At 53.1% G+C, this 27,878-nt stretch overlaps 1 protein-coding gene across 4 annotated transcripts in view; it reads right to left on the bottom strand.

The window, feature by feature from the left end:
• ATL2 (atlastin GTPase 2) overlaps positions 1–27,878 on the bottom strand; it is a 56,503-nt gene that overhangs the window by 14,211 nt on the left and 14,414 nt on the right. For 2 of the 4 annotated variants that reach the window (XM_068153049.1, XM_068153046.1), the window contains exons 2-6: positions 15,270–15,529; positions 7,368–7,502; positions 4,872–4,976; positions 4,035–4,085; positions 1,098–1,154 (exon numbers count right to left, since the gene is read on the bottom strand). In XM_068153049.1, coding sequence (XP_068009150.1) covers positions 1,098–1,154; positions 4,035–4,085; positions 4,872–4,976; positions 7,368–7,502; positions 15,270–15,529 — 608 coding nt within the window. Of the gene's footprint in view, positions 1–1,097; positions 1,155–4,034; positions 4,086–4,871; positions 4,977–7,367; positions 7,503–15,178; positions 15,214–15,269; positions 15,530–26,620; positions 26,658–27,878 lie in introns of those variants that run through there. The other 2 variants (XM_068153047.1, XM_068153048.1) reach the window with 2 other exon arrangements.

The following is a 27,878-nucleotide window of genomic DNA, read 5'->3' as shown; positions in this document are numbered from 1 at the left end:
ACTCTGCCCCTCTGCTCTGCTGAGACCTCACCTGCAGTGCTGGGGCCAGCTACGGAGCCCTTGCCCCAGGAAGGGCATGGAGCTGATGGAGAGGCTCAGGGGAGGGCCACATATGATCAGGGGGCTGAAGAACCTCTGTTACAAGGACTGAGGGAGCTGGGGGCGTTCTGCCTGGAAAAGAGAAGGCACACCTCGTTAGCAGCCTGCCAGCACCTGAAGGGGCTACAAGAAGGCTGCTCCCAAAGGCCTGCAGGGACAGGACCAGGGGCAATGGTTTGGAATGAGAGCAGAGCGGATTGAGATTGGATGTGAGGAACAAGTTCTGCACCAGAAGGCTGCTGGAACACTGCCACAGGCTGCCCAGTACCCTTATAGGCTAAGAAGGATACACCTCAGGATGGAAGAGATCTCAGTCTTTGTTTTTACTGAACAGAAGCAACCTCAAACCATTCTCTAGTCCAGCACCCCTGAAATCAGTTATGATTCAAGTACCAGTGCAGCATGGCCCTCCCCACATGAGCCCACATGACCCTTACTCAGAGCCAGGGACCACCAGCAAAGTCCAACCACAGCTTAAAGAGTGATGAGTAAGGCAGCAGCACAAAACTCTTCTCCTTAATGTCTCTCCTAGCAAGAAAGGTTGAGAGCCCTGGGGCTGTTTAGTCTGGAGAGGAGAAGGCTGAGAGTGGATCTGATCAATGTCCATCAATAGCTGAGGGCTGGGGGTCAGGAAGGAAGGGACAAGGGACAGCCTCTGGTCAGTTGCACCCTGGGACAAGGAGCAGTGGATGGAAACTGCAGCACAGGAGGTTCCACCTCAACATGAGGAGGAACTTCTTCCCTGTGAGGGTCCCAGAGCCCTGGAGCAGGCTGCCCAGAGAGGTTGTGGAGTCTCCTTCCTTGGAGCCTTTCCAGCCCTGTCTGGCTGTGTTCCTGTGTGACCTGTGCTGGATTCTATGGCCCTGCTCTGGCAGGGGGCATTGGAATCTAAGATCTTCAGAGGTCCCTTCCAAAACCCTAACATCCTCTCATCTGTGATCCTGTGAGGTCCATTTAACAGATAACAACTGCCTGAGATCCACTGAATATCTAATTACCTGAAATGGCTTTTGGTAAATTTCTTCCATAGCAAGTCTTCCATACTCTGTAAACAACTGAGAGAAAGAAGAGTGTGAGGGTGCTGTGTGTGAAGCAAAACAAAAGCACAAACGTTTTCCTGTTGTAAAAATCATTTGGTTTAACCTGAAATCCTCTCCTGGGTTAAGAATGGCCAGCATGGCCCCAGGAACAAATACCCCAACCCCTCAGGATAGCTCAGGAGGGAGGCCTGAATTCCACTGGTGCCATTCCATAGCTGCAGTTTTAAGTGGGTGGCCTGGGGGGGTTGCTGTCAGAGGAGAACTCACTGATTCCCAGGCCTGGTTTCCTAGGCTGAGGAGAGAGGCCTGCCTAACATTTGGCCCTTCCTTCCCACAAAAGATCTACTCCTGGAAGTCTCAAGGAACTTGGCTAGAGTCAATGGCTCAGACACTCAAATATAAGCCAAGCTCAGCAGCTTCCCAGCTCTCTCCTTCAGCTCATGAGCTGGGGGTTGGTCTCTGCTCCCTAGCAGCACGTGATAGGAGGAGGTTTAGGCTAGGGGTGAGGAACAATTTCTTTGCTGCAAGAGTGGTCAGGGATTGGCACAGGCTGCCCAGGGAGGTGGTGGAGTCCCCATCCCTGGAGGTGGTCAAGAAACACTTGTGGCCATGGTGGTGGTGGGGGGGTGCTAACTGGACTGGGTGATCTCAGAGGCCTTTTCCAACCCCAATGATTCTGTGACTTGAAGGAATAATTGGCCTTTCCTTCCAGGGGAAAGGCAAGCATCCTCTGTCTTCCTCATGCTGCTTTCACCCCCTTTAGCAGCAGCACTCTCCACTGTGGGCCAGGCAGCCCATGGGAACACAGATTATTATGGGCTGTGCTGGCTCTCTCAGCAGAGCTCAACAGTGTCCTCCTTACACATCTTGGGAGGTCAAGATGAAACAAGCACAGCAATACCCTCCAGTACCAGGCAACTGTTCAACCCCTGGAACACACCTCAGGTAAGTTGCATGGCTAAGAGCACAGCTCTGTGTCACTCACAGGAGCACCTGAGAACTTAGAAGACTAACCTAACACAAATTAACTTTCAAGCCCTTGTTGCTTTGAGCAAAAGTGGCTGAGCAGCCACACAAGACCAGCTCCTTTGGGCCTAACTCCCTACCCCCTTCACTTCCCTGCTGGGTACAAAGGCACCCAGAGATGAACAACCTTTCAGAACCACAGAGGTTCCTCTTGCAACAGAGCTCCCTCAGCTCACAACTGCTTGCCCTAGCCTTCCATGCCTGGGTGTCCCCTCCTCACTGGCTGGGTTTATTACCCTTCCCTTCCATGACAGAAAGGGATCCCTCCCTTCTGGTTTTTCAGCTGGCACTGAGGCTGTCACAGGGCCAAAGGCAGGAGGGAAAGTCTCACTTTCAAACAATCAGCTGAGGCTTTGTGCTCTGGTTTTGTTTGGAGTGCTTGCTGGGTTGGTTTTCCTATGGAGGGAGTTGGGGGGGAGGGGGCAGTGTTGGCCCAGTGATACAACTGTGGTAACTGAGAACAGCATCACAAGGCTACGTTTAGTTGGTGCTTGCAGCAGCAGCAGCCAGGCTCTTACAGCAGAGCCCAAGACAGAAGTCCTTTCAATCAGAAGCTGTGTGAAACAGCTTCAAGCTGTGGCAAGGTCAGGGCCTGAGCACAGGGAGGTGTTTGGTAATACCCAAGCAAGCCTCTAAAGCTACAGGCTTTAAAGTTAAGGAGATAAAGCTCTTGCTCCATCCCCATGCAGCCAGAATGCAGAGGCCTTTCACCACAGCATTCCACCAGAGGAGCAATGTTCCTCCCTGCAGGAAGGAGAGGACAGCTCTCCCTTGCTTTTCTGTCTAAACAGACAGGGAACTCTGGAGCAGTTCCTCACTTTAAAAGCCAGAAAAGGCTTCTGGGGAGCAGACAGCCTTTGCACCTTGACCCAGGAGCCCACACCTCTCCCCAAACTGCTCCCCCCATACCACCCATCTCCTGCTTTCAGGAAGAAGCAGGAACATTACCACTGCCTCAGGAAGTACTTCCAGAAATCAGTTTCCTTCCTCATCTTGTCAGGAATTTCAGATTTTGCCCTTGTGGCCAAGAAGGCCAAGGGCATCCTGGGGTGGCTTAGAAGAGCTGTGGTGAGTAGGCCCAGAGAGGTTCTCCTCCCTCTCGACTGTGCTGAGGTGAGGTGAGGCTACATCTGCAATAGTGACCAGGTCTGGGCCCCTCAGCTCAAGAAGGACCTCAGGGAACTGCTTGACAGAGTCCAGCACAGAGCTAGAAAGGTGCTGCAGGCAGTGGAACATCTCCCTGTGAGGCCAGGCTGAGGGAGCTCTGGGGCTTGGAGCAGAGGAGCCTGAGGGCTGCCCTCACTGCTGGTGATCAAGATGTGCAGGGCAGCGTGGGGAGCATGGAGCCAGGCTCTGCTCAGGGATGCCCAAGGACAGCACAAGGGGCACTGGGGGCAAGCTGGAGCAGAGGAGGTGCCACAGGAGGGAAGAGAAAGGGAAGCTTTGTCAGTATGAGGCTGCTGGAGGATGGAGCAGGCTGCCCAGAGAGGTTGTGGAGTCTCCTTCTCTGGAGCCTTTCCAACCCCTCCTGGAGGTGTTCCTGTGTGCCCTGGCAGGGGGTTGGACTGGGTGATCTCTGGAGGTCACTTTCAGCCCCTGGCACTCTGTGATTCAGAAAGATAACATCTAGCCAGACTAGAAACCTGTGTGTCACCTCTGCACCAGCACAGGTGAAACACCAGAGTGTGATGGGATGTCTGCAAGCCTTGCTCTTACAGGTGGCTCCAGTTTAAGCAGCAGGTCAGCTCCAGTGTTTTGTAGGAAGCAGCAGGCAACTTCCAAATCACTGTTGCATTAGAAGCAATTTCAGGAACCATGTCAAGAGCAACAGTTCAGAGGGGGCTCAGTACAAACCCAGCATATTCTTACCTGCAAATGCTGAAGGTCATCTTCCTGAATATTCTGTGACAAGTTGTACACCTGCAGGAGACAGTGAAAGGTTGACAGTGAGGCTGTAGTCTCTTTTGGAGGACTTCCCTCCCCCTGCAGCAAAGTCAGCACCTAGAATGCATCCCAACCAAGGCTCATTTCCTTCTACAAAGTTCTAGGCACAGAATCATTGCTAGCTACCCTAAAACCTAACTATAAGAGCTTCTTTCCAAGGAAGGAAGCAATCAGAGAACAAGAGAAGGCTCTCAAGTGCTTCAAATCACCACAGAGGTGCAGCACAGGAGGACTGAGAAGGGCAGCTCTGCTTGGGCTGGAGAACCTCTGCTGTGGGGACAGGCTGGGAGAGTTGGGCCTGTTCAGCCTGGAGAAGGCTCCAAGGAGACTTAGAGCTGCAGTTCAGCATCTGCAGGGGAGCTGCAGGCAGGCTGGGGAGGGACTGTTCAGAAGGGCTTGGAGTGCTAGGCCCAGGGGCAAGGGTTTGAAAGTGGAGCAGGGCAGCTGGAGGTTGGCCCTCAGGAGGAAGTTGTGCCCAAGGAGAGTGGTGAGACACTGGCACAGGCTGCCCAGGGAGGCTGTGGCTGCCTCCTCCCTGGAAGTGTTGAAGGCCAGGCTGGATGAGGCCTTGAGCAAGCTGGGCTGGTGGGAGGTGTCCCTGCCCGTGGCAGGGGGTCAGAACTGGATGATCATTGAAGTCCCTTCCATCCCAACCCATTCCATGAAACTAAGAATCTAGTCCAGGCTTTGAGCAGCACTGCAAGGCCAACCCTGGAGCCTCAGGCCAGAGGGTTCCACTCCTTTCAGGCACAGGCATCTCACCTGGACAGAGCTGGTCATGGTGCTCAGAGCAAAAACCGTTGCACAGTCTTTGATAGTGGATTGGCTATCAAAGGCACCTTGGGTATCCATGAGTAGTACAGCAACCTGGAGAGTGGGAGAGAGCAGAAGTAGTTAGCCAAACCATTCACACCTCCAAGCTCCAGGCCACTGGGATAGATTCTGTTTCAGAGCAAGGCACTGTCCCTATACCTACTTAAACCTCAGCCAGCTTTCTGCTCACACCTCCACAGCTGCCCAATCTAGAGGGCCATGTCATCAGCCTTCAGCCCTTGCTCCTGCTACACCAGCTACCCTCTCCCACAGAAACAGCCTCCCTCAGCCCACTGGGTTAGAGTGCAGTCACAGACAGCTGTTGTTTACCAGAAGAGCTTCAGTCTCAGCTAACAATCCAGCAGAGCTAAGAGTGAGGTGGTGACTTTTTAAAAGGGAGTTCTCTTAGACCCCTCATTTTCAGTGGAGGACAAGATCACTGCTGCAAAGGTAAAGAATGAAGCCAGCTGAAGAAGAGAAGTTTGCCTGTCCAATTCATCTCTTTGGGATCTATCTACAACTCCCTTCTCTTTCAGCTCAGAGGTGACTGAGCAGCAAGGATGAAGGAGTGATTTGTTCCCAGAGCACAAACAGATCCTCACAATTTCACTGTTTTTTTGGGGGGCAGCCAGAAAACTGTTTGGTTAGCTATGAAATTCAGTAAGCCTCTGGCACAGCCCTCAGCCACTACCTGTTGAAGATCAGTGACCCATGTGAAATTCAGCACACCTCTGGCACAGCCCTCAGCCACTACCTGTTGAAGATCAGTGGCCCATATCAAACTCAGCACACCTCTGACACAGCCCTCAGCCACTACCTGTTGAAGATCAGTGGCCCATATCAAACTCAGCACACCTCTGGCACAGCCCTCAGCCACTACCTGTTGAAGATCAGTGACCCATATCAAACTCAGCACACCTCTGGCACAGCCCTCAGCCACTACCTGTTGAAGATCAGTGACCCATATCAAATTCAGCACACCTCTGGCACAGCCCTCAGCCACTACCTGTTGAAGATCAGTGGTCCATGTGAAATTCAGCACACCTCTAGCACAGCCCTCAGCCACTACCTGTTGAAGATCAGTGGCCCATATCAAACTCAGCACACCTCTGGCACAGCCCTCAGCCACTACCTGTTGAAGATCAGTGGCCCATATCAAACTCAGCACACCTCTGGCACAGCCCTCAGCCACTACCTGCTTAAGATCAGTGGCCCACAGGACTCAGCCCTCAGAAGACTGCTTTGCAAATGCAAGAGGTATGGAAGCTCAATAATCAAGAGCTTATGTTTGGGGAGAACTCCTGGTCTCTTGAGCCATTGGTGTAAAAGATTTGTTGCCAACATTACCCCTGGGTTTCAGCATGAAGACTGACTACAGAGCTTGGCTGTAGCTGTGTAGCTTACAAGCTCAAAAGTGATGGAAATAGTTAGTGTCTTTTACCCCACTTTCAGCCCTTTTTGAACAGATTCCTGTAGCTGAACAGCTCAAGGCCAAGCTTCCAGCCCCTGAAGCTGCTCCCAGTGTTTACAGCCACAAGGACACAGCTAGAACACACTGGATGTTTTGTACCTATTCAGTGCATTCCATTGTGGAGTGTAGTTTTGGCTTGTACATCCAGCTTTGTCTGGCAAATGTAATGGTGTGGGGCAAAATTCAACCCACCACACCTAACCAGAGGGACAAAGCCAAGGGACAGGAAAGCCACCCAAGCCAATGCCACAGAGCTGTACTGCTCTGCACACGCCTGCTCCCTTCATGCTGCAGCAGCTCTGAGGAAGGTCGCTTACCCATCAAAACCCTGCTGCCTTTGGGCACACTGAAGGCACAAGCTTAGGAAGTGCTTTGGCACACAGCACAACAGAACTCTCAGAAGTTTGAGGGTAGCAGCAAGTGTGAGTTGAGCTGAGGGTGGTGCAGTCTGACCCCAAATTGTGTCTCACAGGAGATTCTCTAACCCATCAGTGCAAAAGAGGTTGCTGCTTTGACACCTTTGCTTGGCTTCACTTCAGTCAGCAATGGAACTCAGCTTGGCCTTGGCTAACCTCAGTGCCAGAGCCACACTGACCAAGCATACTGCAGCCCAGAGCAAGTCTGAAAGCTTAAGTGAGAGTGGAAGGAAGAGGTGCAGGTGAACTCCCAAGTGTAGCTTGGGCTGTGTAGAACACATCCTCCCCTCTCAACACCACAGTGGGACAGAGCCCTTCTCAGCCCAGCCTTTGTTGAGCACCACACCCAGACAGCACCTCCAGGATCTGCCACCCAGCAGCCTGCACACAGCACAGGTGGCCAAGACAATTCTCACCACAGCACTCAACCTTACCAACCAGCAGGGAACTCTGCTGAAGGCAAAGGCAACTGCAGGCAACTCTCTGAGGTGACTCCATGAGACCCTCAAGCATGAAAGGCATACAAAGAGGCCACAGTCCTTCCCCCCCTGCACTTACCTTTGTTCCATTGGGTTTGTCAATCACAAACACCTCACTCCAGATCTGAATGCCAGTGGTTTCCCGTTCACAGCCACCTCTCCACGTGAAGCCAGTCAATGGCTCAGTGTTTCCACCTATCCAGCAAGGAGAAGTCTACAAAACAAAAGGAGAAGCTCTCTTTAGAACCCAAGGAAGAGACTTTTATCCCCCACTCTCTTTCAACAGATGTTTCACACTGCCCTCTCATTGTTCTCACGCTCATTGACAACAGGATGTCAAACATTAAAACACACAGCACTACCCTGCTGTGTTCCAAGGATCCCCCCCAGAGAAAGGCTCTTTGAGGCTGCTGGAGTTCAGAGAAGGGCTCAGGTTGGAGGGGACCTCAGAGCTCATCTACTCCAACCCCCTGCCATGGGCAGGGATGCCTCTTAACTAGACTTGGCTGCTCCTCATGCAGCCTGGCCTTGACCACCCCCAAGGAGGAAGAAGCCACAGCCTCCCTGGGCAGCCTGTGCCAGAATCTCACCAGCCTCCTACTGAAGAACTTCTCCCTCAGCTCCAGTCTGACCCTGCTCTGCCTCAGCTTCAAACCATTCCCCCTTGGCCTGTCTCCAGACACCCTCAGCAAAAGTTCCTCTGCAGCCTTCCTGCAGGATCCCTTCAGCTATTGCAAGGCAGCTCTGAGGTCCCCCTGGAGCCTTCTCCTCTCCAGGCTGAACACCCCCAGCTCCCTCAGCCTGTGCTCACAGCAGAGCTGCTCCAGCCCTTGGATCATCTTTGTGGCCTCCTCTGGCCTCACTCCAGCAGCTCTGTGTCCTTCTTCTGCTGGGGACACCAGAACTGGAGGTGAGATCTGAGCAGAGCAGAGCCCAGGGGCAGAATCCCCTCTCTTGCCCTGCTGCCCACACTCCTCTGGCTGCAGCCCAGCACACAGCTGCCTGCTGGGCTGCAGGAGGGCACTGCTGGCTCCTGGGGAGCTGCTCAGCACCCAGCAGCCCCAAGGCTCTTTCTTCAAGGCTGCTCTCAACATACTCTGCACCCAGGCTTGATTTATGCCTGGGGTTGGCCTGATCCAGCTGCAGGACCTTGCAAGTTCAATAGCTGCACTACTCTCCAGTCACTGCAGGGTACACATGCACAGCTTTCTAGTGTTATACACTCAGAGCTCCTGAGAACAGCTCAGTTTTGTCCACATTCCCCCTCATACTCATGCTGTCCTCTCAGAGTTGAGAGAGCACAACTGAAACAGCTGTAAGGAGCATGGATTTCAACTACAGAAACAGCTAAACCTCTGCAAGGAACAGGAAAAAATGGTCTTGACCTAATCCTCTCCCTTTCCCCCTTGCAAGCTGCTCAACTCTTGGAACTAGCTAAGCATCTAAGTCTCCATGCATTTAGAGTCTGACATGTCAGTCAACCCAGGGAGACCTCAGAGCTGCAGTTCAGTGTCTGCAGGGAAGCTGCAGGCAGGCTGGGGAGGGACTGTTCAGAAGGGCTTGGAGTGATTAAGGTTGAAAAACACCTTAAAGATCAAGTCCAACTGTAACCCAACCACCACAGCAACTACATCTGAAGCACCACATCTACAGCTTCTTGACCACCTCCAGGGATGGGGACTCCACCACCTCCCTGGGCAGCCTATGCCAATCCCTGACCACTCTGGCAGCAAACACATTTTCCCTATCTCACAGAATCACCAAGCTTGGAAGAGACCATTGAGATCATCTCCAACCTAAACTTCCCCTGGCACAACCTTAGCCCATTTCCTCTCATCCTATCACTGATTAACTGGGAGAAGAGTCCAAGCCCCACCTCACTCCAGCTTCCTCTCAGGGAGCTGTAGAGAGCAATGAGGTCTCCCCTCAGCCTCCTCCACACTAAACACCCCCAGCTCCCTCAGCTGCTCCTCCCCAGCCCTCTTCTCCAGACCCTTACCCAGCTTCCTTGCCCTTCTCTGGACCTGCTCCAGCCCCTCAGTGTCCTCCTTGGAGTGAGTGAGCCTGAGCAGGCATCCTGAGGAAGTGTGACTGTGCTAGGTTTATAAACACTGAAATCCTACAGGAGAAGCTGCCAGGCAGACAGGAGTTAAACTGCTCTGGGGGGCAGGGCAAAGCCTTCACTTCACAGGCTGGAGGACAGAGATGTTCAGTGGCTTTGCCTCTGACAGCCCAGAGATTAGCAGCCAGGAAAGTATGCTCTTGGAGAAGGTCAAAGGGGAGACTTCTCAGTTCAACAGGCCATGGGCTCTACTTTGCTGACTCTGCACTGGCCACTTGCAGAGAGGAGCTCAAGGCAGAATGACAGAATGGGGAAGGATTGGAAGGCAGCTCCAAACATCAGCCAGCCCACCCCCTGCTATGGCAGGTTATGGTAGATAACACAGATTCACCTAGATAATGTTGCACAGCAATGTGTCCAGGTGGGTTTGGAGAGCCTCTACAACCTCTCTGGGCAGCCTGCTCCAGGCCTCCAGCAGCCTCAAAATAAAGAAGCTTCTCCTCAAGGTCAAGGGAAACCTCCTGTGTTCTAGTTTGTGTCCATTGGATTGTCTGATCACTGGCCACCACTGAACAGAGTCTGACCTCCTCCTCCTGACATCCACCCTTTAAATACTGAGAAGCATTAATGAGATGCCCTCTCAGTCCTCCCCAGGCTAACCAACCCCACATCTCTCAGGCTCTCCCTGTGAGAGAGACATTCTAGTCCCCTAATCATCTTTGGGTCCCTCCCTTGGACTCTTTCCAGTAGTTCCCTGTCCCTCTTGAACTGGGGAGCCCAGAACTGGACACAACACTCCAGAAGAGGCCTCAGCAGCCCAGAGTGCCGTTGGCCTATCGGGCCAAGAAGGCACATCACTGGTTCATGCTAAACTTGTAACCCACCAGCACTCCCACATCCTCAGATCCATAGAATCACAGCATTGTCAGGCTTGGAAGGGACCTCAAGGAGCATCCAGTTCCAACACCCCTGCCATGGGCAGGGACACCTCACACTACAGCAGGTTGCTCACAGCCACAGCCAGCCTGGCCTGAAAAACCTCCAGGCAGGAGGCTTCCACCACCTCCCTTGGCAACCTGTGCCAGTCTCTCACCACCCTCAGGGGCAAGAACTTCTTCCTAACATCCAATCTGATTCTCCCCACTTCCAGTTTTGCTCCATTCCCCCCAGTCCTATCACTCCCTGACACCCTCAGAAGTCCCTCCCCAGCCTTCTTGAAGCCCCTTTCAGATACTGCAAGGCCACAAGAAGGTCTCCTCAGAGCCTTCTCCTCTCCAGACTGCACAACCCCAACTCTCTCAGGCTGTCTCCAGAGCAGAGCAGCTCCAGCCCTCTGCTCACCCTCGTGGCCCTTCTCTGGACCCCTTCCAGCACCTCCAGATCCTTCCTGGAAGAGAGGCTCCAGAGCTGGACACAGAGCTCCAGGTGGGGTCTCAGCAGAGTGGAGCAGAGGGGGAGAATCACTTCCTTTCAGACAATAATCATGTCAGATGTATGATATGGACTTCAACCTGCCTCTGACTGACCTTATATCACCCCCAAGGCCTTTTCTCCAGGGCTGCTCTCAAGCCAGTCCCTGCCCAGCCTCTATCAGTGCCTGGGATTGCCCTGAGCCAGCTGCAGGACTCTGCCCTTGTTGAACTTCATGAGGTTGGCTTGGGCCCAGCTCTGCAGCCTGTCAAGGTCCCTCTGGATGGCAACCAGCAAGTGCTCCAAAGAGGAGGTGTTGCACATACCTTCTCTCATCCCCAACTCAGTTTTTCCAGCAGCTCTGGTGATTGTGAACTCTTTCCCTAAGCCACTTTACATCACTGAACTGGCAGACACCCAGCTGGGCCAAGTGTAAGGTCTTCTGCTGCATGGCAGAGTTGGATCAGCTCAGCCAAGGGTCTGTGAGCATTACAGTTCCAAGAAGGCCTGGCCAGAAGCAGCACATGGAAAGCAAGACAGCTCTGCTTTTGGGAAGGGATGGCTGGCGCAGGAGATGGCCAAGTTATCCTTAGCAAAGGGAATTAAGAGGCATGATCATAGAGTCAACAAGGATTGAAAAGACCTCAGAGATCATCAAGTCCAACCTATTACCTAATACCTAACACCTCCTGACAACCAAACCATGGCTCCAAGTGCCACATCCAAGCCTTTCTTGAACACCTCCAGGGATGGGGACTCCACCACCTCCCTGGGCAGCACATTCCAGTGGCCAGTTACTCTTTCTGGGAAGACCTTTCTCCTCACCTCCAGCCTAAACCTCCCCTGGCACAGCTTGAGACTGTGTCCTCTTGTTCTGGTGCTGCTTGCCTGGCAGAAGAGACCAACCCCCACCTGTCTACAACCTCCCTTCAGGTAGTTGTAGAGAGCAATAAGGTCTCCCCTGAGCCTCCTCTTCTCCAGGCTAAACACCCCCAGCTCCCTCAGCCTCTCCTCACAGGGCTGTGCTCCAGACCCCTCCCCAGCTTTGTTGCCCTTCTCTGGACACCTTCCAGCATCTCAATGTTCTTCTTAAACTGAGAGTCCCAGAACTGGACACAGGACTCAGGGTGTGGCCTAACCAATGCAGAGTACAGGGCACAATGACCTCCCTGCTCCTGCTGGCCACACTGTTCCTGATGCAGGCCAGGATGCCATTGGCCTTCTTGGCCACCTGGGCACACTGCAGGCTCATGTTCATCCAACTGTCAACCAGTACCCCCAGGTCTCCCTCTCCCTGGCTGCTCTCAGCCACTCTGACCCCAGCCTGTAGCACTGCCTGGGGTTGTTGTGGTCAAAGTGCAGCACCCAGCACTTGGAGTTGTCAAATGCCATCCTGTTGGACTCTGCCCATCAATGCCCATGAGATTACCCAAGACCAAAGCAGTGTCTCAATCCACTTTGTGAAATGAAACAAAAGTTCATAAAGCAATCTGCAAATGAGAGTATTGGCTTATTTGTGGGAGGAACTAGGACTTCCTCCAGCAGGTCACCATGGAGTTCATGAGTTCATAGGTTCACAGTATGGTTTGGGTTGGAAGGGAACTTAAAGATCACCTGGTTCCAACCCCCCTTGCCACAGCCAGAGACACTTTCCACTACACCAGGCTGCTCCAGGCCTCATCCAACCTGGCCTTGAACACCTCCAGGGAGGAGGCAGCCACAGCCTCCCTGGGCAACCTGTGCCAGTGTCTCCCCACCCTCACTGGAAAGAGCTCCTTCATCTCCAGTCTCAATCTGCTCTCCTCAAGCTTCAACACATTGCCCCTCATCCTACCACTCCAAACCCTTGAAAAATCCTTCCAAAGCTCTCCTCAAGCCCCTTCAGGTACTTACAGGCTGATCTAAGGTCTCCAGGCTGAACAGCCCCAAATCTCCCAGCCTGTCCCCACAGCAGAGGTTCTCCAGCCCTCTGAGCATCTCTGTGGCCTCCTCTGGACCCTCTCCAGCAGTTCCAGGTCCCTCTTATGCTGGAGGCCCCATAAGTGGGGGCAGTGCTGCAGGCGGGGTCTGAGTAGAGCAAAGAAGCAGAGTCCCCTCACTTTCAACTGCAGTACCTCTTGGGAGCTCAGAGCTTTTGCTGGGGGTGGGTTTTGTCTTGTTTTTAAGTATTAACAGGAGAGAAGAGAGGGTTTATACCCACCCCACACACTGAAGGCCACCTACTGAACAGGTCTGTATCAATGCAACAATTTATTCCTCCCAAGGTTAGAAGAGCTTGAAGGAGTTGTGAGCAGCAGCTTGCTCATCTGTATTCCTCCTACCATATCCTCAGGCTCTCTTACAGAGCTCTGTGCAAAGCAGCAAGGGGAACTCAATAGGAGTGAGAGGAATTCAGCTGAGAGTGAGAGAAAGGAAGCCTTCATCTGCCAGTTAGCAGCAGGCTCTTTGTAGTACTCCCCAATTTCCTCCTGATTTCTCCTCCAGCCAGCTAGCACACAAAGGTAACCCAGATGCAGCTGGGGTTAGTTCCAACTCCAAAGAGGAGTGACCCAAAAGGGGACAGCTTCCATTTTGAAGAGCTTCCCAATGCACCAAACTGTCAGTATTGAGATGCAAACCAGCACACCACCAGCTGTGCCAGGCAGATCTGTACACTCCCAGGAGGCCCCACCTCGCCTCCTCCAAGAGGCTCGAGGTGCAACAGACACAACACCAGCCAAAAGCTACAAACTGCGAGAGCACCCAGCTGGTGTTCAGAGCCACGTCCTGAGCAGCAAACAGAAGGCTTGGCCACACCTCAGCTTTCAGCAGATTTAGTCACCCAACCTCTACTGCTCCCCCTGGTGAGACCTCATCTTGAGGACTGCATTCAGCTTAAGAGGGCCAGGGTCCAGCAGAGGGCAAGGAGGATGATTAGGGGCCTGGAGCACTGCCTGGTGAGGAGAGGCTGAGAGCCCTGGGGCTGCTTAGTCTGGAGAAGAGAAGAATTACAGAGGATTTAATACATGTTTATCAATAGCTGAGGGCTGGGGGTCAGGAGGGAGGGGACAGGCTCTGCTCACTGGTCCCTGTAACAGGACAAGGGGCAATGGGTGTAAGCTGCAGCACAGGAGGTTCCACCTCAAAACAAGGGGGAACTTCTTTACTGCAAGGGTCACAGAGCACTGGAATAGGATCCCCAGAGAGGTTGTGGAGTCTCCTTCTGTGGAGACTTTCCAGCCCTGTCTGTATGGGTTCCTGTGTGACCTGAGCTAGATTGTGTGGTCCTCCTCTGGCAGGAGGGTTGGACTCAATCTCTTTGGGTCCCTCCCAACCCCTGACATCCTGTGAACCAGGTTATGGACTCATCCCACAAGAGGTGAGCTAGTATTACAGTATGAATTCAGGAGAGCAAGTCAAAGCAAGATTGCTCCAAGCCACCACTTGGATGAGCCCTTCCTCACAGATCAACTAGAAGGCCACAACACCCTCCCTCATTCAAGTTCTCCTCATGGCCACGCGCATCAATTAGCTCCCTCAAAAACTGCAGGAAGATTGGCATTGAAAGAACTTGTGATGTAAACACATCTTGAGTGTAGAAACAGAGCAGCTGGCTTCCACAGACCCCCCCAGGAAGTAAGATGAAAACCTGACCTGCTCTACTTGTGCTCCAGTGCACAGGTTCACAGGATGTCAGGGGCTGGAAGGGACCTTCAAAGACCATCCAGTCCAAGCCCCCTGCCAGAGCAGGACCATAGAATCCAGCACAGGTCACACAGGAACACAGCCAGACAGGGCTGGAAAGGCTCCAGAGAAGGAGACTCCACAACCTCTCTGGGCAGCCTGCCCCAGGCCTCTGGGACCCTCACAGGGAAGAAGTTCCTCCTCATGTTGAGGTGGAGCCTCCTGTGCTGCAGTTTCCATCCATTGCTCCTTGTCCTATCATAGGGTGCAACTGAGCAGGGGCTGTCCCTGTCCCTTCCTTCCTGACCCCCAGCCCTCAGCTATTGATAGACATTGATCAGATCCCTCTCAGCCTTCTCCTCTCCAGACTAAACAGCCCCAGGGCTCTCAGCCTCTCCTCACCAGGAGGTGCTCCAGGCCCTTCAGCAGCCTTGCAGCCCTCCCTTGGACTCTCTCCAGCAGATCCCTGTCCCTCCTGAACTGGGGAGCCCAGAATACTGGATGCAGTATTCCAGGTGAGGTCTCAGCAGGGCAGAGTAGAGGGGGAGAACCAACTCCCTGGATCTGCTGGACACACTCCTCTGAATGTCCCCCAGGAGCCCCTTGGCCTTCTTGGCTCCCAGGGCACATTGCTGTCCCCTGCAGAACTTGCTGCCCACCAGCACTCCCAGGCCCTTCTCCACAGGGCTGCTCTCCAGCAGAACCCCTCCCAACCTGCCCTGCTGCAGCTCCCAGCTCTCTCCCACACCACTCACCCTGTTGTACATGTATCTGAGCATGAAGTCCAGCAGGAAGGAGCAGACCCCTCCCCACCTGCAGCTCCCAGCTCTCTCCCACACCACTCACCCTGTTGTACATGTATCTGAGCATGAAGTCCAGCAGGAAGGACTTCCCTTTGCGGAAGGCTCCTGCTACAGACACCACTACGATGTTCAAATCCTTGATGTGCTCCTGGAGCAGGATTTTCTCCAAGGCTGCCTCATCCAGCTCAAAGTTGTGGTCATCCTCGTGGGCAAGCACGATCTGGATGGGGCGCGGCTTATCCAGCTCCACCTCCTCGTCCGAGTCGGGCAGGGCGTCCTCCTCTTCCTCCTGGTGGTGCTTACCTGCAAAGGGAGAAGATCCAACACAGCTCAGCAAGGCAGAGCCAAGGGCAGCAGGCAGTGCTGGGCAGTGAAGCCTGGAGGTGGGCTTCTCACTCCCAGAAGGAAGGGATGGTCGGCTGGGGTCGGAGTGGTGGAGAGCTGCCAAACAGAGAGGGACCTGGGGGTGCTGATTGACAGCTGCCTAAACATGAGCCAGCAGTGTGCCCAGGGGGCCAAGAAGGCCAAGGGCATCCTGGCCTGCGTTAGGAATAGTGTGGCCAGCAGGAGCAGGGAGGTCATTGTGCCCCTGGACTCTGCACTGGTTAGGCCACACCTTGAGTACTCTGTCCAGTTCTGGGCCCCTCAGTTTAAGAAGGACATTGAGACACTTGAACCTCTCCAGAGAAGGGCAACAAGGCTGGGGAGAGGCCTTGAGCACAGCCCTGTGAGGAGAGGCTGAGGGAGCTGGGATTGCTTAGCCTCAAGAAGAGGAGGCTCAGGGGTGACCTTATTGCCCTCTACGACTACCTGAAGGGAGGTTGTAGCCAGGTGGGGGTTGGTCTTTTCTCTCTAGCAACCAGCACCAGAACAAGAGGACACAGTCTCAGACTGTGCCAGGGGAGGTTTAGACTCAAGGTGAGGAAAGTTCTTCACCGAGCGAGTCATTCGTCATTGGAATGTGCTGCCCAGGGAGGTGGTGGAGTCACCATCCCTGGAGGTGTTCAAGAGGGGACTGGATGTGGCACTTGGTGCCATGGTCTAGTCATGAGGTCTGTGGTGACAGGTTGGACTCAATGATCTTTGAGGTCTCTTCCAACCTTGGTGATTCTGTGATGGTCTTGGGAGTGCAGATGTGAGGAGCAGGAGACCAACAGGAGCTCCCTGGGGTTAGGTGCATTGCACAGAGGCTGCTTGTCACAGAACCAGAGTGGCAGTGCTTGGAAGGCACCTCCAGAGATCATCCAGCCCAACCCCCCTGCCAGAGCAGGGGCACTTAAGGACAGGTCACAGAGGAACACAGCCAGGAGGGTTTGGAACGGCTCCAGAGAAGGAGACTCCACAACCTCTCTGGGCAGCCTGCTCCAGGCCTCCAGCAGCCTCACACCAAAGAGGTTTCTCCTCATGCTGAGGTGAACCTCCTGAGTTCCAGCTTGGACCTGTTGTGCCTTGTCCTGTCCCTGGGCACCACCAAACAGAGCCTGGAACCTTCATCCTGACCCCCAGCCCTCAGCTATTGATAGACATTGATCAGATCCCCTCTCAGCCTTCTCTCCAGACTAAACAGCCCCAGGGCTCTCAGCCTTTCTTCCCAAGAGAGACATCAAGGAGCTCACCACCTCCTTGTAAGGTGAAGACAATTTAAAACAGACCAAACAGGCAATGAAAATAATGAAGAAGGAAACATCAAAAAAAAACAACCCTACAATGTTTCCTCTCAGCTTTGGTTGCCAACAGATACAAGCAAGATCACTGATCTAGCCTGTAACCTTTGGCTGGCATCCAGCAGCAGATGACCAAGCTCCTCTTCAGTTCCAGCACATTACAGCCCTTCCCTCTTTCCAAGTCCTTTGCACTTGCAGCCCAGAGAGCCAAGCAGAGCCTGGACTGCAGCAAGAGAAGTGTGGCCAGCAGGGCCAGGGAGGGGATTCTCCCCCTCTGCTCAGACCCCACCTGGAGCTCTGTGTCCAGCTCTGGAGCCTCTCTTCCAGGAAGGACCTCCTGGATCTCCAAGGCTGGGGAGGGGTCTGGAGCACAGCCCTGTGAGGAGAGGCTGAGGGAGCAGGGGTGTTTAGCTTGGAGAAGAGGAGGCTCTGGGGAGACCTTACTGCTCTCTACAACTACCTGAAGGGAGATCGTAGCCAGGTGGGGGTTGGTCTCTTCTCCCAGGCAACCAGCACCAGAGCAAGAGGACACAGTCTCAAGCTGTGCCAGGGGAGGTTTAGGCTGGATGTTAGGAAGAAGTTCTTCCCAGAAAGAGAGATTGTCCATGGGAATGTGCTGCCCAGGGAGGTGGTGCAGTCACCATCCCTGGAGGTGTTTAACAGAGCCTGGATGAGGCACTCTGTGCCATGGGTTAGTTGATTAGATGGTGTTGGGTGATGGGTTGGACTCGATCTCAAAGGTCTCTTCCAACCTGGTTGATTCTGTATTCTATCCAAACTCCAGCTGCACAAACCCAGCTGAAGCACCTTCCCAGCAGTTTCTCCTCTGGGCACATCCTGGGGTTCCTAGTCAGGCTTGTTGGCCAAGTACTGCTTCAAGGAAGACAAAGCAGCAGGCAGCTCCAGTTACTCGACAGGCTGCAGGCAGGAATGTTCTGTGTCCCTTCCTGTGGAAGCAGCCCAGCAGTGTGCTGCTGCAGGAAGCACCATGGAATGCACCAGTTGCATCCAGTCATGGCAGAGCCCCTGCCAGCACCCACAGCACCTGCCAAGTCACTAATGACTGGCCTTGCATCCTAGATAACCACTCTCCTCAAGAGGCTGAGGGAGGGTGCTCCAACCTGCTCTGTTTTGCGGGTGTCATGAAACAGCTGAGTGATCATCATGAGGTTTTTCCAGTGGCTGCTTCTGACATGTCACCTCACCATAAATGAGAGAGGACACAGTGGAAGCCTCATCCCTGGAGGTTTTTCAGGCCAGGCTGGATGTGGCTGTGAGCAACCTGCTGTAGTGTGAGGTGTCCCTGTCCATGGAAGGGGGGGTTGGAGCTGGATGAGCCTTGAGGTCCCTTCCAACCCTGACAACTCTGTGACTGGGGGGACCCCATCAACATCAACCCTGCTGCCTCTTGAGCAAGCATGGCAGCAGGACTGGGGCTGGCAGGTCCCCTGTCACCACACCTTCTATTTCTCTGCCTTCCCACACTCTCCTCTGTCACCCAGGCAGCTTTTGGGGCAGGAGAACCTCTGAAGCAGACCAGCAGCAATCCAAAGGTGACAGGCACTGCTCTGGGCCCCATCCTCTGGCTGCTGCTGGAACTTCTCATTCCATTGTGGTTGCTCATGGGCTGTGCTGAAGGCCTTCAGCTCAGGTGCACACAAAGAGGCTGGCAGAAAGAGTCAGTGCTGCCTTCCTACAGCATGGGGCACACTGTAGGGAGAGCAGATGAACTAGACTTGAATTAGATAAATTAAAGGATGGAGTTAAATGGGGCTGGGGCCAAATTCACCTGCTAACCCAGCCAGGTCAAACAGCACCTTCTGCTTTGTGCCCTCAGCTGGGCCCAGGGGCCAGGCTGGAAACACAGACCCTGTGTTCACTTTCCACCAGCTCTGACCAGCAGAATGGTAAACTCAACTCCAGAGCAAGGAGTTGGGTTCATTGCTTTGGGTCAGGTTGGTTTGTTGGCATTCAGATTGGCCAGTCTAACAGATCTGAAAGCTTCCTAGTTGAGAGGCACCCATGCCCATGGCAGGGAGAAGGGATTCAGTGATCCTTAAGGTCTCTTCCAGCCTTAGCTGTTCTATGATTCCATGATACCCACAGCAAAGACCATCCCTGGCCATGAATCATGCACTGTGGAGGGTGTATGGGAAGCAGTGAAGGGAACTTGATTCATCCAGAAGAGCTGGTTTGGTAACTTCATGCTCAAGCTCCCTTAGAGATTTGTGAGCTAGCTGGCAATTACCAGGCCAGACATTGCACCAGCCAAGTGACTCACCTGTGGAACAAGTGCTACTGCATGCCAGAGAAACACAGAAGCGTTAGGCTTGGAAGGGACCTCAAGGCTCATCCAGCTCCAACCCCCCTGCCATGGGCAGGGACACCTCACACTACAGCAGGTTGCTCACAGCCACAGCCAGCCTGGCCTGAAAAACCTCCAGGCAGAAGGCTTCCACCACCTCCCTGGGCAACCTGTGCCAGTCTCTCACCACCCTCAGGGGCAAGAACTTCTTCCTAACATCCAATCTGAATCTCCCCACTTCTAGTTTTGCTCCATTCCCCCCAGTCCTATCACTCCCTGACACCCTCAAAAGTCCTTCCCCAGCTTTCTTGGAGCCCCCTGCAGATACTGCAAGGCCACAAGAAGGTCTCCTGGGAGCCGCCTTCTCTCCAGACTGAACAACCCCAACTCTCTCAGGCTGTCTCCAGAGCAGAGCAGCTCCAGCCCTCTGCTCATCCTCGTGGCCCTTCTCTGGACCCCTTCCAGCACCTCCAGATCCTTCCTGGAAGAGAGGCTCCAGAGCTGGACACAGAGCTCCAGGTGGGGTCTGAGCAGAGTGGAGCAGAGGGGGAGAATCCCCTCCCTGGCCCTGCTGGCCACACTTCTCTTGCTGCAGCCCAGGCTCTGCTTGGCTCTCTGGGCTGCAAGTGCTCACTGCTGGCTCCTCTTGAGCTTCTCATCCCTCAGCACCCCCAAGGCCTTTTCTCCAGGGCTGCTCTCAAGCCAGTCCCTGCCCAGCCTGTATTGGTGCTTGGGACTCCCCCAACATCCCAGCAGCAAGAATCAGCTCATGCCAATGTTCTCTTAGCAGATGCCACAACCTTTAGGGTCCTGTACACCACTCTGGCTAGTCACTGTCTCACACAACACTGGAGTATTTCAGAAGCCTTTCTAGAAGGCTTCAGCATCCTTCCAAGAACTGCTTTCAGAGCAGTCTCTGTAAACAAATCTCAGGGCTAGAAGTCCCACTTCACAGCCCAGTTTTCTGCTAAAGCACTCTGGTAGGTCCTGCAGGTAGTTCACAAAGAGCAGCATGCTGATAGCACTGCCATGGTACCACAGTACACTACAGGTTGGAAGGGACCTCCAGAGACCATCCAGGCCAACCCCCCTGCCAGAGCAGGGGCACCCAGGGCAGGGCACACAGGAACACAGCCAGGAGGGCTTGGAAAGGCTCCAGAGGAGACTCCACAACCTCTCTGGGCAGCCTGCTCCAGGCCTCCAGCAGCCTCACACCAAAGAAGTTTCTCCTCATATTGAGGTGAAATTTTCTGCATTCAAGCTCGAGCCTGTTGTTTCTTGGCTTGTTACTGTGCACCACCCAAAAGAGCTTGGTCCCCTCCACTTGACCCCTAGCCCTCAGCTATTGATAGACATTGATCAGATCCCTCTCAGCCTTCTCCTCTCCAGACTAAACAGCCACAGGGCTTTCAGTCTCACTTCACAGGGGAGAAGCTCAAGTCCCCTAATCATCCTCATAGCACTCTGTTGACTCTCCCCAGCAGGTCTCTGTCTCTCTTGAACTGGGGAGCCCAGAACTGGACACAGTATTCCAGGTGTAGTCTCAGCAGGGCAGAGCAGAGGGGGGGAAGAACCTCCCTAGCCCTGCTGGACACTTTCTCTTGCTGCACCCCAGGATACCTAATCTGGCTGTCAAGTCAGGTGAGGCCAGGAGTTAGTGACATTCACAGCATGAATCCCTGCTACTTCTTCCCCTCTGCTTTGCTGCCCTCACCTGTCACAGCATGGTACCTGAAACTTGCTATTCCAGTGGATTCCTCCTCAGGCCCAGCCTAAGCACCACAAACTGCTCAAGATTCTGGCCTGCAATAATCCAACCCCACCAAATCCAAGCAGATGAGCACTGACCTCAGAAGAGGTGGCATTCACAGGGTGACCATCACCACACTGAAGCATTTCTAGCCCAAAGGGGACAGGAGTGTGGACTTGCCAAGCTCATGGTGGCCTCTCTGGAGAGGTCTCCATGACAACACAGTCAGTACTGCTGCAAAGGCAACTACAGCAACAGACTTCTTGTGCTTTGAGGGATGTGGTTTGGTTGGGGGGCGTTCTGCTTTGGTGTTGGGGGTGGTTTTTGTTCTTTGGGTGGGGTTTTGGTTGGATGGTTTTTTCTACAGTGTCTCTTACCAGTTTGAGGAGCTTGGAAGGGATTCTCCAAGGTCACCTTGTCCAACCTCCCTGCACTCAGCAAGGAAACCTTCAACTGTATCAGGCTGTGGAGGGCCACATCCAGTTTGATACTGGATGTCTCCAAGGACAAGGCCTCAACCACATCCCTGAGCTACCTGCTCTACACTCTCACCACTCTCATTGTGAAGAGCTTCCTCCTGGTGCCCAGCCTAAATCTCCCTTGCTCCAGTTTCAAACCACTGCCCCTCATATCCTGTCACTACAAGCCCTTGTAAAAAGTCCCTCTGCAGCCTTCCTGCAGGATCCCTTCAGCTACTGCAAGGCAGCTCTGAGGTGCCCCAAAGCCTTCTCTTCTCCAGGCTGAGCACCCCCAGCTCCCTCAGCCTGTGCTCACAGCAGAGCTGCTCCAGCCCTTGGATCATCTTTGTGGCCTCCTCTGGCCTCACTCCAGCAGCTCTGTGTCCTTCTTCTGCTGGGGACACCAGAACTGGAGGCAGGATTGGAGGTGAGGTCTGAGCAGAGCAGAGCCCAGGCACAGAATCTACTCCAATAAATGCTCATAGCAGAGGTGCTCCAGCCCTCAGATCCTCTTTGTAGCCCTCCTCTGGACTGGCTTCAACAGTTCCATGTCCTCAGCTGGACTTGCCCCTGAAGCCTGCATTCAGGCCTATTACTGTAGCTGTTCCCTGACCACTCCCTGCTCCATTTTGGCTTCTTCCAACCTGACTCACACAGAGCAGGTGAACTAGTGCACAGCTCTGCCTGTGCAGCATCCCTTCCCAGGGCCAAGAGAGCAGAAGATACAAGACATCCTGTAGGTCCAGACACAGCAGCAGACAGACTTGACTGGAAGCACATCCTGCCAAGAGCAGTGCCCCTACAAGCTCTTCACTCAGCAGCAACTAGAGCAGGAGGACTACTGACACTCAGCAGCTAAGTATCCAGAACAAGCACCATTTGTTGAAATGCTAAGCCAGATTTCCAGAACAAGAGCTGCTTGTGTGGGGCACAGACAATGCTGCAACTCAACAGCCAAATAAATAAGCCATGTCTTAGGAGTGTGAGGTAAGACCAAAAAGCTGATTCCTGCTTCCTCTAAGGACACAGCCAGCAGCTAATGACCTATTTGCCTGCAGTGAGCCTGGATGAGGCACTCAGTGCCATGGTTTAGTTGATTAGATGGTGTTGGGTGATAGGTTGGACTTGATGATCTCAAAGGTCTTCTCCAGCCTGGTTGATTCTGTATTCTGCCAGGCAAGTTGAGCTGACCTCACTCTCAAGCTATGAAAGTAAGAGAGTCTGCATTAAATGCAAGTCTCTTCCTTTGAGCACCTTCATTGAAGGCAAGTTCCAACAGAGCTACCTTCAACTTTCAACCCAGACACTTTGAGCTTAAGCACATCATTCAGAGATTCATAGAATGCTTTATGTTGGAAGAGATCTTGAAGCTCATCCAGTCCCAACCCCCTGCCATGGGCAGGGACACCTCCCACCAGCCCAGCTTGCTCAAGGCCTCATCCAGCCTGGCCTTCAACACCTCCTTTAATTAGATGGCTCTCACCACCCTTCCATTTGCTCTGTCACAAGGAGTTACAGAGACTTGACAGCTGAACTTGATCTTAGAGGTCTTCTCCAACCTTAAAGATTCTATGACTTCACTCTACATCTTCAAGCTGATGGTCCTCATACCTTGTTTCTGCAGGAACCTGCACTTTGCCAGAAGTCCCACTTCAAATCAAAACTTCCAGCACCTCTCTAGACACTTCAGCTCACAGCATCCCTGAACTCTTCCCCTGGTGCTCTACAGGCACCACACAGCCATGCCAAAGTGCTGCAAGCCTCCCAACTCATGGTTCAACACAGATGCAAGACAGTTATCCCCCCCCATATAGCTGACTGGGTGCTGAAGAGTGCTACACTAACTTCAAACCCTCTGGCTTGAAATCTCATTCCACCTCCATGGCCTGAGGGACTTCACAGCTTTGGATCACAGTATCACCAAGGTTGGAAGAGACCTCAGAGATCATCCAGTCCAACCTGTCACCACAGACCTCATGATTAGACCATGGCACCAAGTGCCACATCCAATCTCCTCTTGAACACCTCCAGGGATGGGGACTCCACCACCTCCCTGGGCAGCACATTTCAATGGCCAACAACTCTCAGTGAAGAACTTTCTCCTCACCTTGAGTCTAAACCTCCCCTGGTGCAGCTTGAGACTGTGTCCTCTTGTTCTGGTGCTGCTTGCTAGAGAGAAGAGACCAACCCCTTCCTGGCTACAACCTCCCTTCAGGTAGTTGTAGAGGGCAATGAGGTCTCCCCTGAGCCTCCTCTTCTCCAGGCTAAACAATCCCAGCTCCCTCAGCCTCTCCTCATAGGGCTGTGCTCAAGGCCTCTCCCCAGCCTCGTTGCCCTTCTCTGGATGGAAGGCTTAAAAGAAGTTTCTATGAGAAAATTGCTGCCACCACATTTGAGTGGGGTGAAATGTCTCAGAGCTTCACCTAGGAGGCTTTCCCCTCAGTGAAAGGAGACCAAGTGTTGAAAAGTGGTTCCTGTTGTGGTGTAGTGAACTGAGGACAGCGTGGGTATGTGTGAACTGAGTGCCAGAGCACTGACCAAAAAGAAATGAGGGTAACCTTCAGACTTTATTTGGACAAGATGGAAAAAAACCACCCAGACAAAAACTCTGGCACATCTACTGGAGGAAAAAAAATGACTGGGGTTTATAAATCCCAAACTTGCCCTCCCCTTTCTGCAGCAGTCCTACTCCATGCAATAAACTCACAGCAAGATCCAAACGAATGCCACACGGCTCACAGGAGGTTAGGGGTTGGAAGGGACCTCAGGACACTGAGTCCAAGCCCCCTGCCAGAGCAGGACCACAGAATCCAGCACAGGTCACACAGGAACACAGCCAGACAGGGCTGGAAAGGCTCCAGAGAAGGAGACTCCACAACCTCTCTGGGCAGCCTGCTCCAGGGCTCTGGGACCCTCACAGGGAAGAAGTTTCTCCTCATGTTCAGGTGCAACCTCCTGTGCTGGAGTTGCCACACACCTCAATGCATCACTACTCTCCTACTGCTGGCCAGTGAACACTGCCAAGAGGCTCACCTTGAGACCAGAAATAATCAAATGTTTGGAGTATTTCAGCTATAAATAGGACTGAGGAGTTAAATTCTGAAGACTAGTTTGCATATCCAGGGCTATGAGGATGATTAGGGGACTGGAGCACTGCCAGGTGAGGAGAGGCTGAGGGACCTGGGGCTCTTTAGTCTGGAAAAGAGAAGATTTAGAGGGGATTTAATAAATGTCTATCAATATCTGAGGGCTGGGGGTCAGGAGGGAGGGGACAGGCTCTGCTCACTTGCTCCCTGTGACAGGACAAGGAGCAATGGATGTGAGCTGCAGTAGAGGAGGTTCCACCTCAACACAAGGGGGAACTTCCAGACCACTGGAACAGGCTCCCCAGAGAGGTAGTGGGGTCTCCTTCTCTGGACACTTTCAAAGCCTGACTGGATGTGTTGCTGTGTGACCTGAGCTAGACTGTATGGTCCTGCTCTGGCAGGGGGCCTGGACTTGATGATCTCTTTGGGTCCCTTCCAACCCCTAGCATCCTGTGAGCCTGTAAGACAGAGGAGGAGGGAAGAAGAGATGTGTTTAACTCTTTCTGTTCCTCCAGGGATGTCAAGGGGACAGATTTAGAACTGTTACATAAATGGTGAGCAGAAGCAAGAAGTACCTGAAGCTGCAATTCTGCCAGGGAAGAGGGAGAAGAAGATCTTCTGATGACCTAGATACCTATAAAACATCACAACTAATGGAACCACAGGCCTGCCCACACCTAAATGCTTTTGAGCAGAGAGCTTTCCCACAGCTACACTAAACAGCAGTAAGGTGGCACTTTGCATTCCCCAGTTAAGGAGAACAGGCAAAGCTGATGAGACATTTCATTAGCATGGAGAGGGGCAGGAAAAAAAGACAGGAAAAAAGAGTCAACCCTCCCATTCAGCCATTTTCAACAAATGCATACAAGAAAGAGAATGCTGATAAGGAGAGTCTGCTCAGCAAGTTTGCTGATGATACCCAACTGGGAGGCTTGGCTGAGGCACCTGAAGGCTGTGAGGCCATGCAGAGACTTGGGCAGACTGAGAGCTGGGCACAGAGGAACCTACTGAGGCTCAACAAGGATCAGTGCAGAGTCCTACAGCTGGGGAGGAAGAATAAACTGCAGCAGGACAGGTTGGGAGGGGATCTGCTGGAGAGCAGCCCTGGGGAGAAGGGCCTGGGAGTGCTGGTGGGCAGCAAGTTCTGCAGGGGACAGCAATGTGCCCTGGGGGCCAAGGCGGCCAAGGGGCTCCTGGGGGGCATTCAGAGGAGTGTGTCCAGCAGAGCCAGGGAGGTTCTCCTCCCCCTCTGCTCTGCCCTGCTGAGACCCCACCTAGAATCTTGCATCCAGTTCTGGGCTCCCCAGTTCAGGAGGGACAGGGATCTGCTGGAGAGAGCCCAAGGGAGGGCTGCAAGGCTGCTGAAGGGCCTGGAGCACTGCCTGGTGAGGAGAGGCTGAGAGCCCTGGGGCTGTTTAGTCTGGAGAGGAGAAGGCTGAGAGGGGATCTGATCAATGTCTATCAATAGCTGAGGGCTGGGGGTCAAGAGGGAGGGGTCAGGCTCTGCTCACTTCTGCCCTGTGATAGGACAAGGAGCACTGGATAGAAGCTCCAGCACAGGAGGCTCCACCTCAACATGAGGAGGAACTTCTTCCCTGTGAGTGTCCCAGAGCCCTGGAGCAGGCTGCCCAGAGAGGTTGTGGAGTCTCCTTCTCTGGAGCCTTTCCAGCCCTGTCTGGATGTGTTCCTGTGGGACCTGTTTTGTCAGGGGGCTTGGACTCCAAGATCTCCAGAGGTCCCTTCCAATCCCTAACATCCTGTGAGCCTGTGAAAGATTAAAACAGAAGCAGCACAAATCTTGACACAACCTAGTAAGGAAAATATTTTATATATATATATATCTAAGGATTGCTTTTCTGAAAGCAAAGCATGAACTCAGCAAGAATGATGTTTCTCCATAGCTACAAGGCAAAACTTGGGAGGGCAGGAATATTGACAAAGCAGGCTGCTTCTCATCCTTCTTCCACTGAGCCTGAAAATCACAGCTATTATTAGCACACTCACTGAAGGACCCAACAGGATCTCTACCCACAGGCAGGTTTACCAGTACTTTTCCAGCCCCCTCAAAGAATGCTGCTTGAAGATATTGGGGCTAAGGCAGATGAAAGCACTAAAAAAGCCTCTGTCTCACCTTTTCTCCCCTTTCTTAACATCCTCCAGGTTCTGGTGGATGGGAACAGGAGTACACCAGCTCTGACAATGCCCTAGCCCAGCAGAGAGTCTGGAAACAAGTGAAAGCTCTTTGTGAACACTGCCAGCTGACTGGATCCTTGCAGGCCAGGCAGCTAAATTAGGAAGACTTCTGTTGAAGACTGTTGCTCACCCAAGAAGACTGAGTCAGTACTTTCTAATTGGGTTTAGGCCATAACTACATTTTTCTCTGCCTCGTGTGGATTCCTCAGGTCAGCAGCTGATAATCTGAACAATCTGAACTGAGCCAAGGTTTGGAGTGGAAAGGATCAGGGTGGGAAGCAAGCAAGCTAAGAGATGCCAGCTGCAATGACTTGGTGTTTGATCTTCAGATTAGCAGCCAGAACAGGTTTAGTCATCTACCTGCAGCTGTAGCATGGCCACAGAAGAGGCCAACAGCAAGCAGCAGCAGTGTTGTTGCAGAGGGAGGGATGCCAAAGGGCCAGGTTTCGTACTCCCATTTCCAGGGCAGATAAGCTTTCAGCCAGGAACACCAACAAAGGAAATGGAGCAAGCCAGGAAGCCTTTTTGTTTTCTTTTAAAATCAAACCACACTTCTAGGCCCTGAAGGGGAGCTACAGAGGGACTGTTTCCAAAGGGACAGGACAGAGGGCAATGGCTTTAGGGTAGATTTAGATCGGACGTGAGGAACAAGTTCTGCACCAGGAGGCCGCTGGAACACTGCAGCAGGTTGCCCAGGGAGGGAGTTGAAGCCACATCCCTGGAGGTATTCAAGGTCAGGCTCAACAAGGCTCTGAGCAATGTGATCCAGTGGAAGATGTCCCTGGTGACTGCAGAGGGGTTGATCTGGGTGACCTCTGGAGGTCCCTTCCAACCCAAACCATTCTGTGACTCAAGCAATCTGAAGCTGCTCAGCGAAAGCGAACTTTTAATCCCACCTCCAGATCACACTCAGCTTCCTACCTCCCTTTCTAAATCCCTGCAGCTAAGAGAGCATTCCACTCAGCTTTGCCAGCAGCAAACTCCCTAATTCAGTCTTAATCAAAAAGTTCCACCCTCCATTCCAAAGAATAAAAGAACAGCAGAGGGAGAAAATGCCTTTGCCTTAAGAAATCACACAGCCAGCAGAAGTGATACAGCATCTACCTCCAGACACCTTCATGGACTAAAGGAATGAAATTCCTCCTCCCTCCACTTTCTCAACTGTTCTTTGAGCAGGTACCAACCACCCTAGCCAC

Source organism: Melanerpes formicivorus, unplaced genomic scaffold (genome assembly GCF_026170545.1).
Source record: "Melanerpes formicivorus ecotype bairdi unplaced genomic scaffold, bMelFor1.0.p_v2 SCAF_25, whole genome shotgun sequence".
NCBI lineage: Eukaryota > Metazoa > Chordata > Aves > Piciformes > Picidae > Melanerpes > Melanerpes formicivorus.
This window is presented reverse-complemented; position numbering and strand designations above follow the sequence as displayed.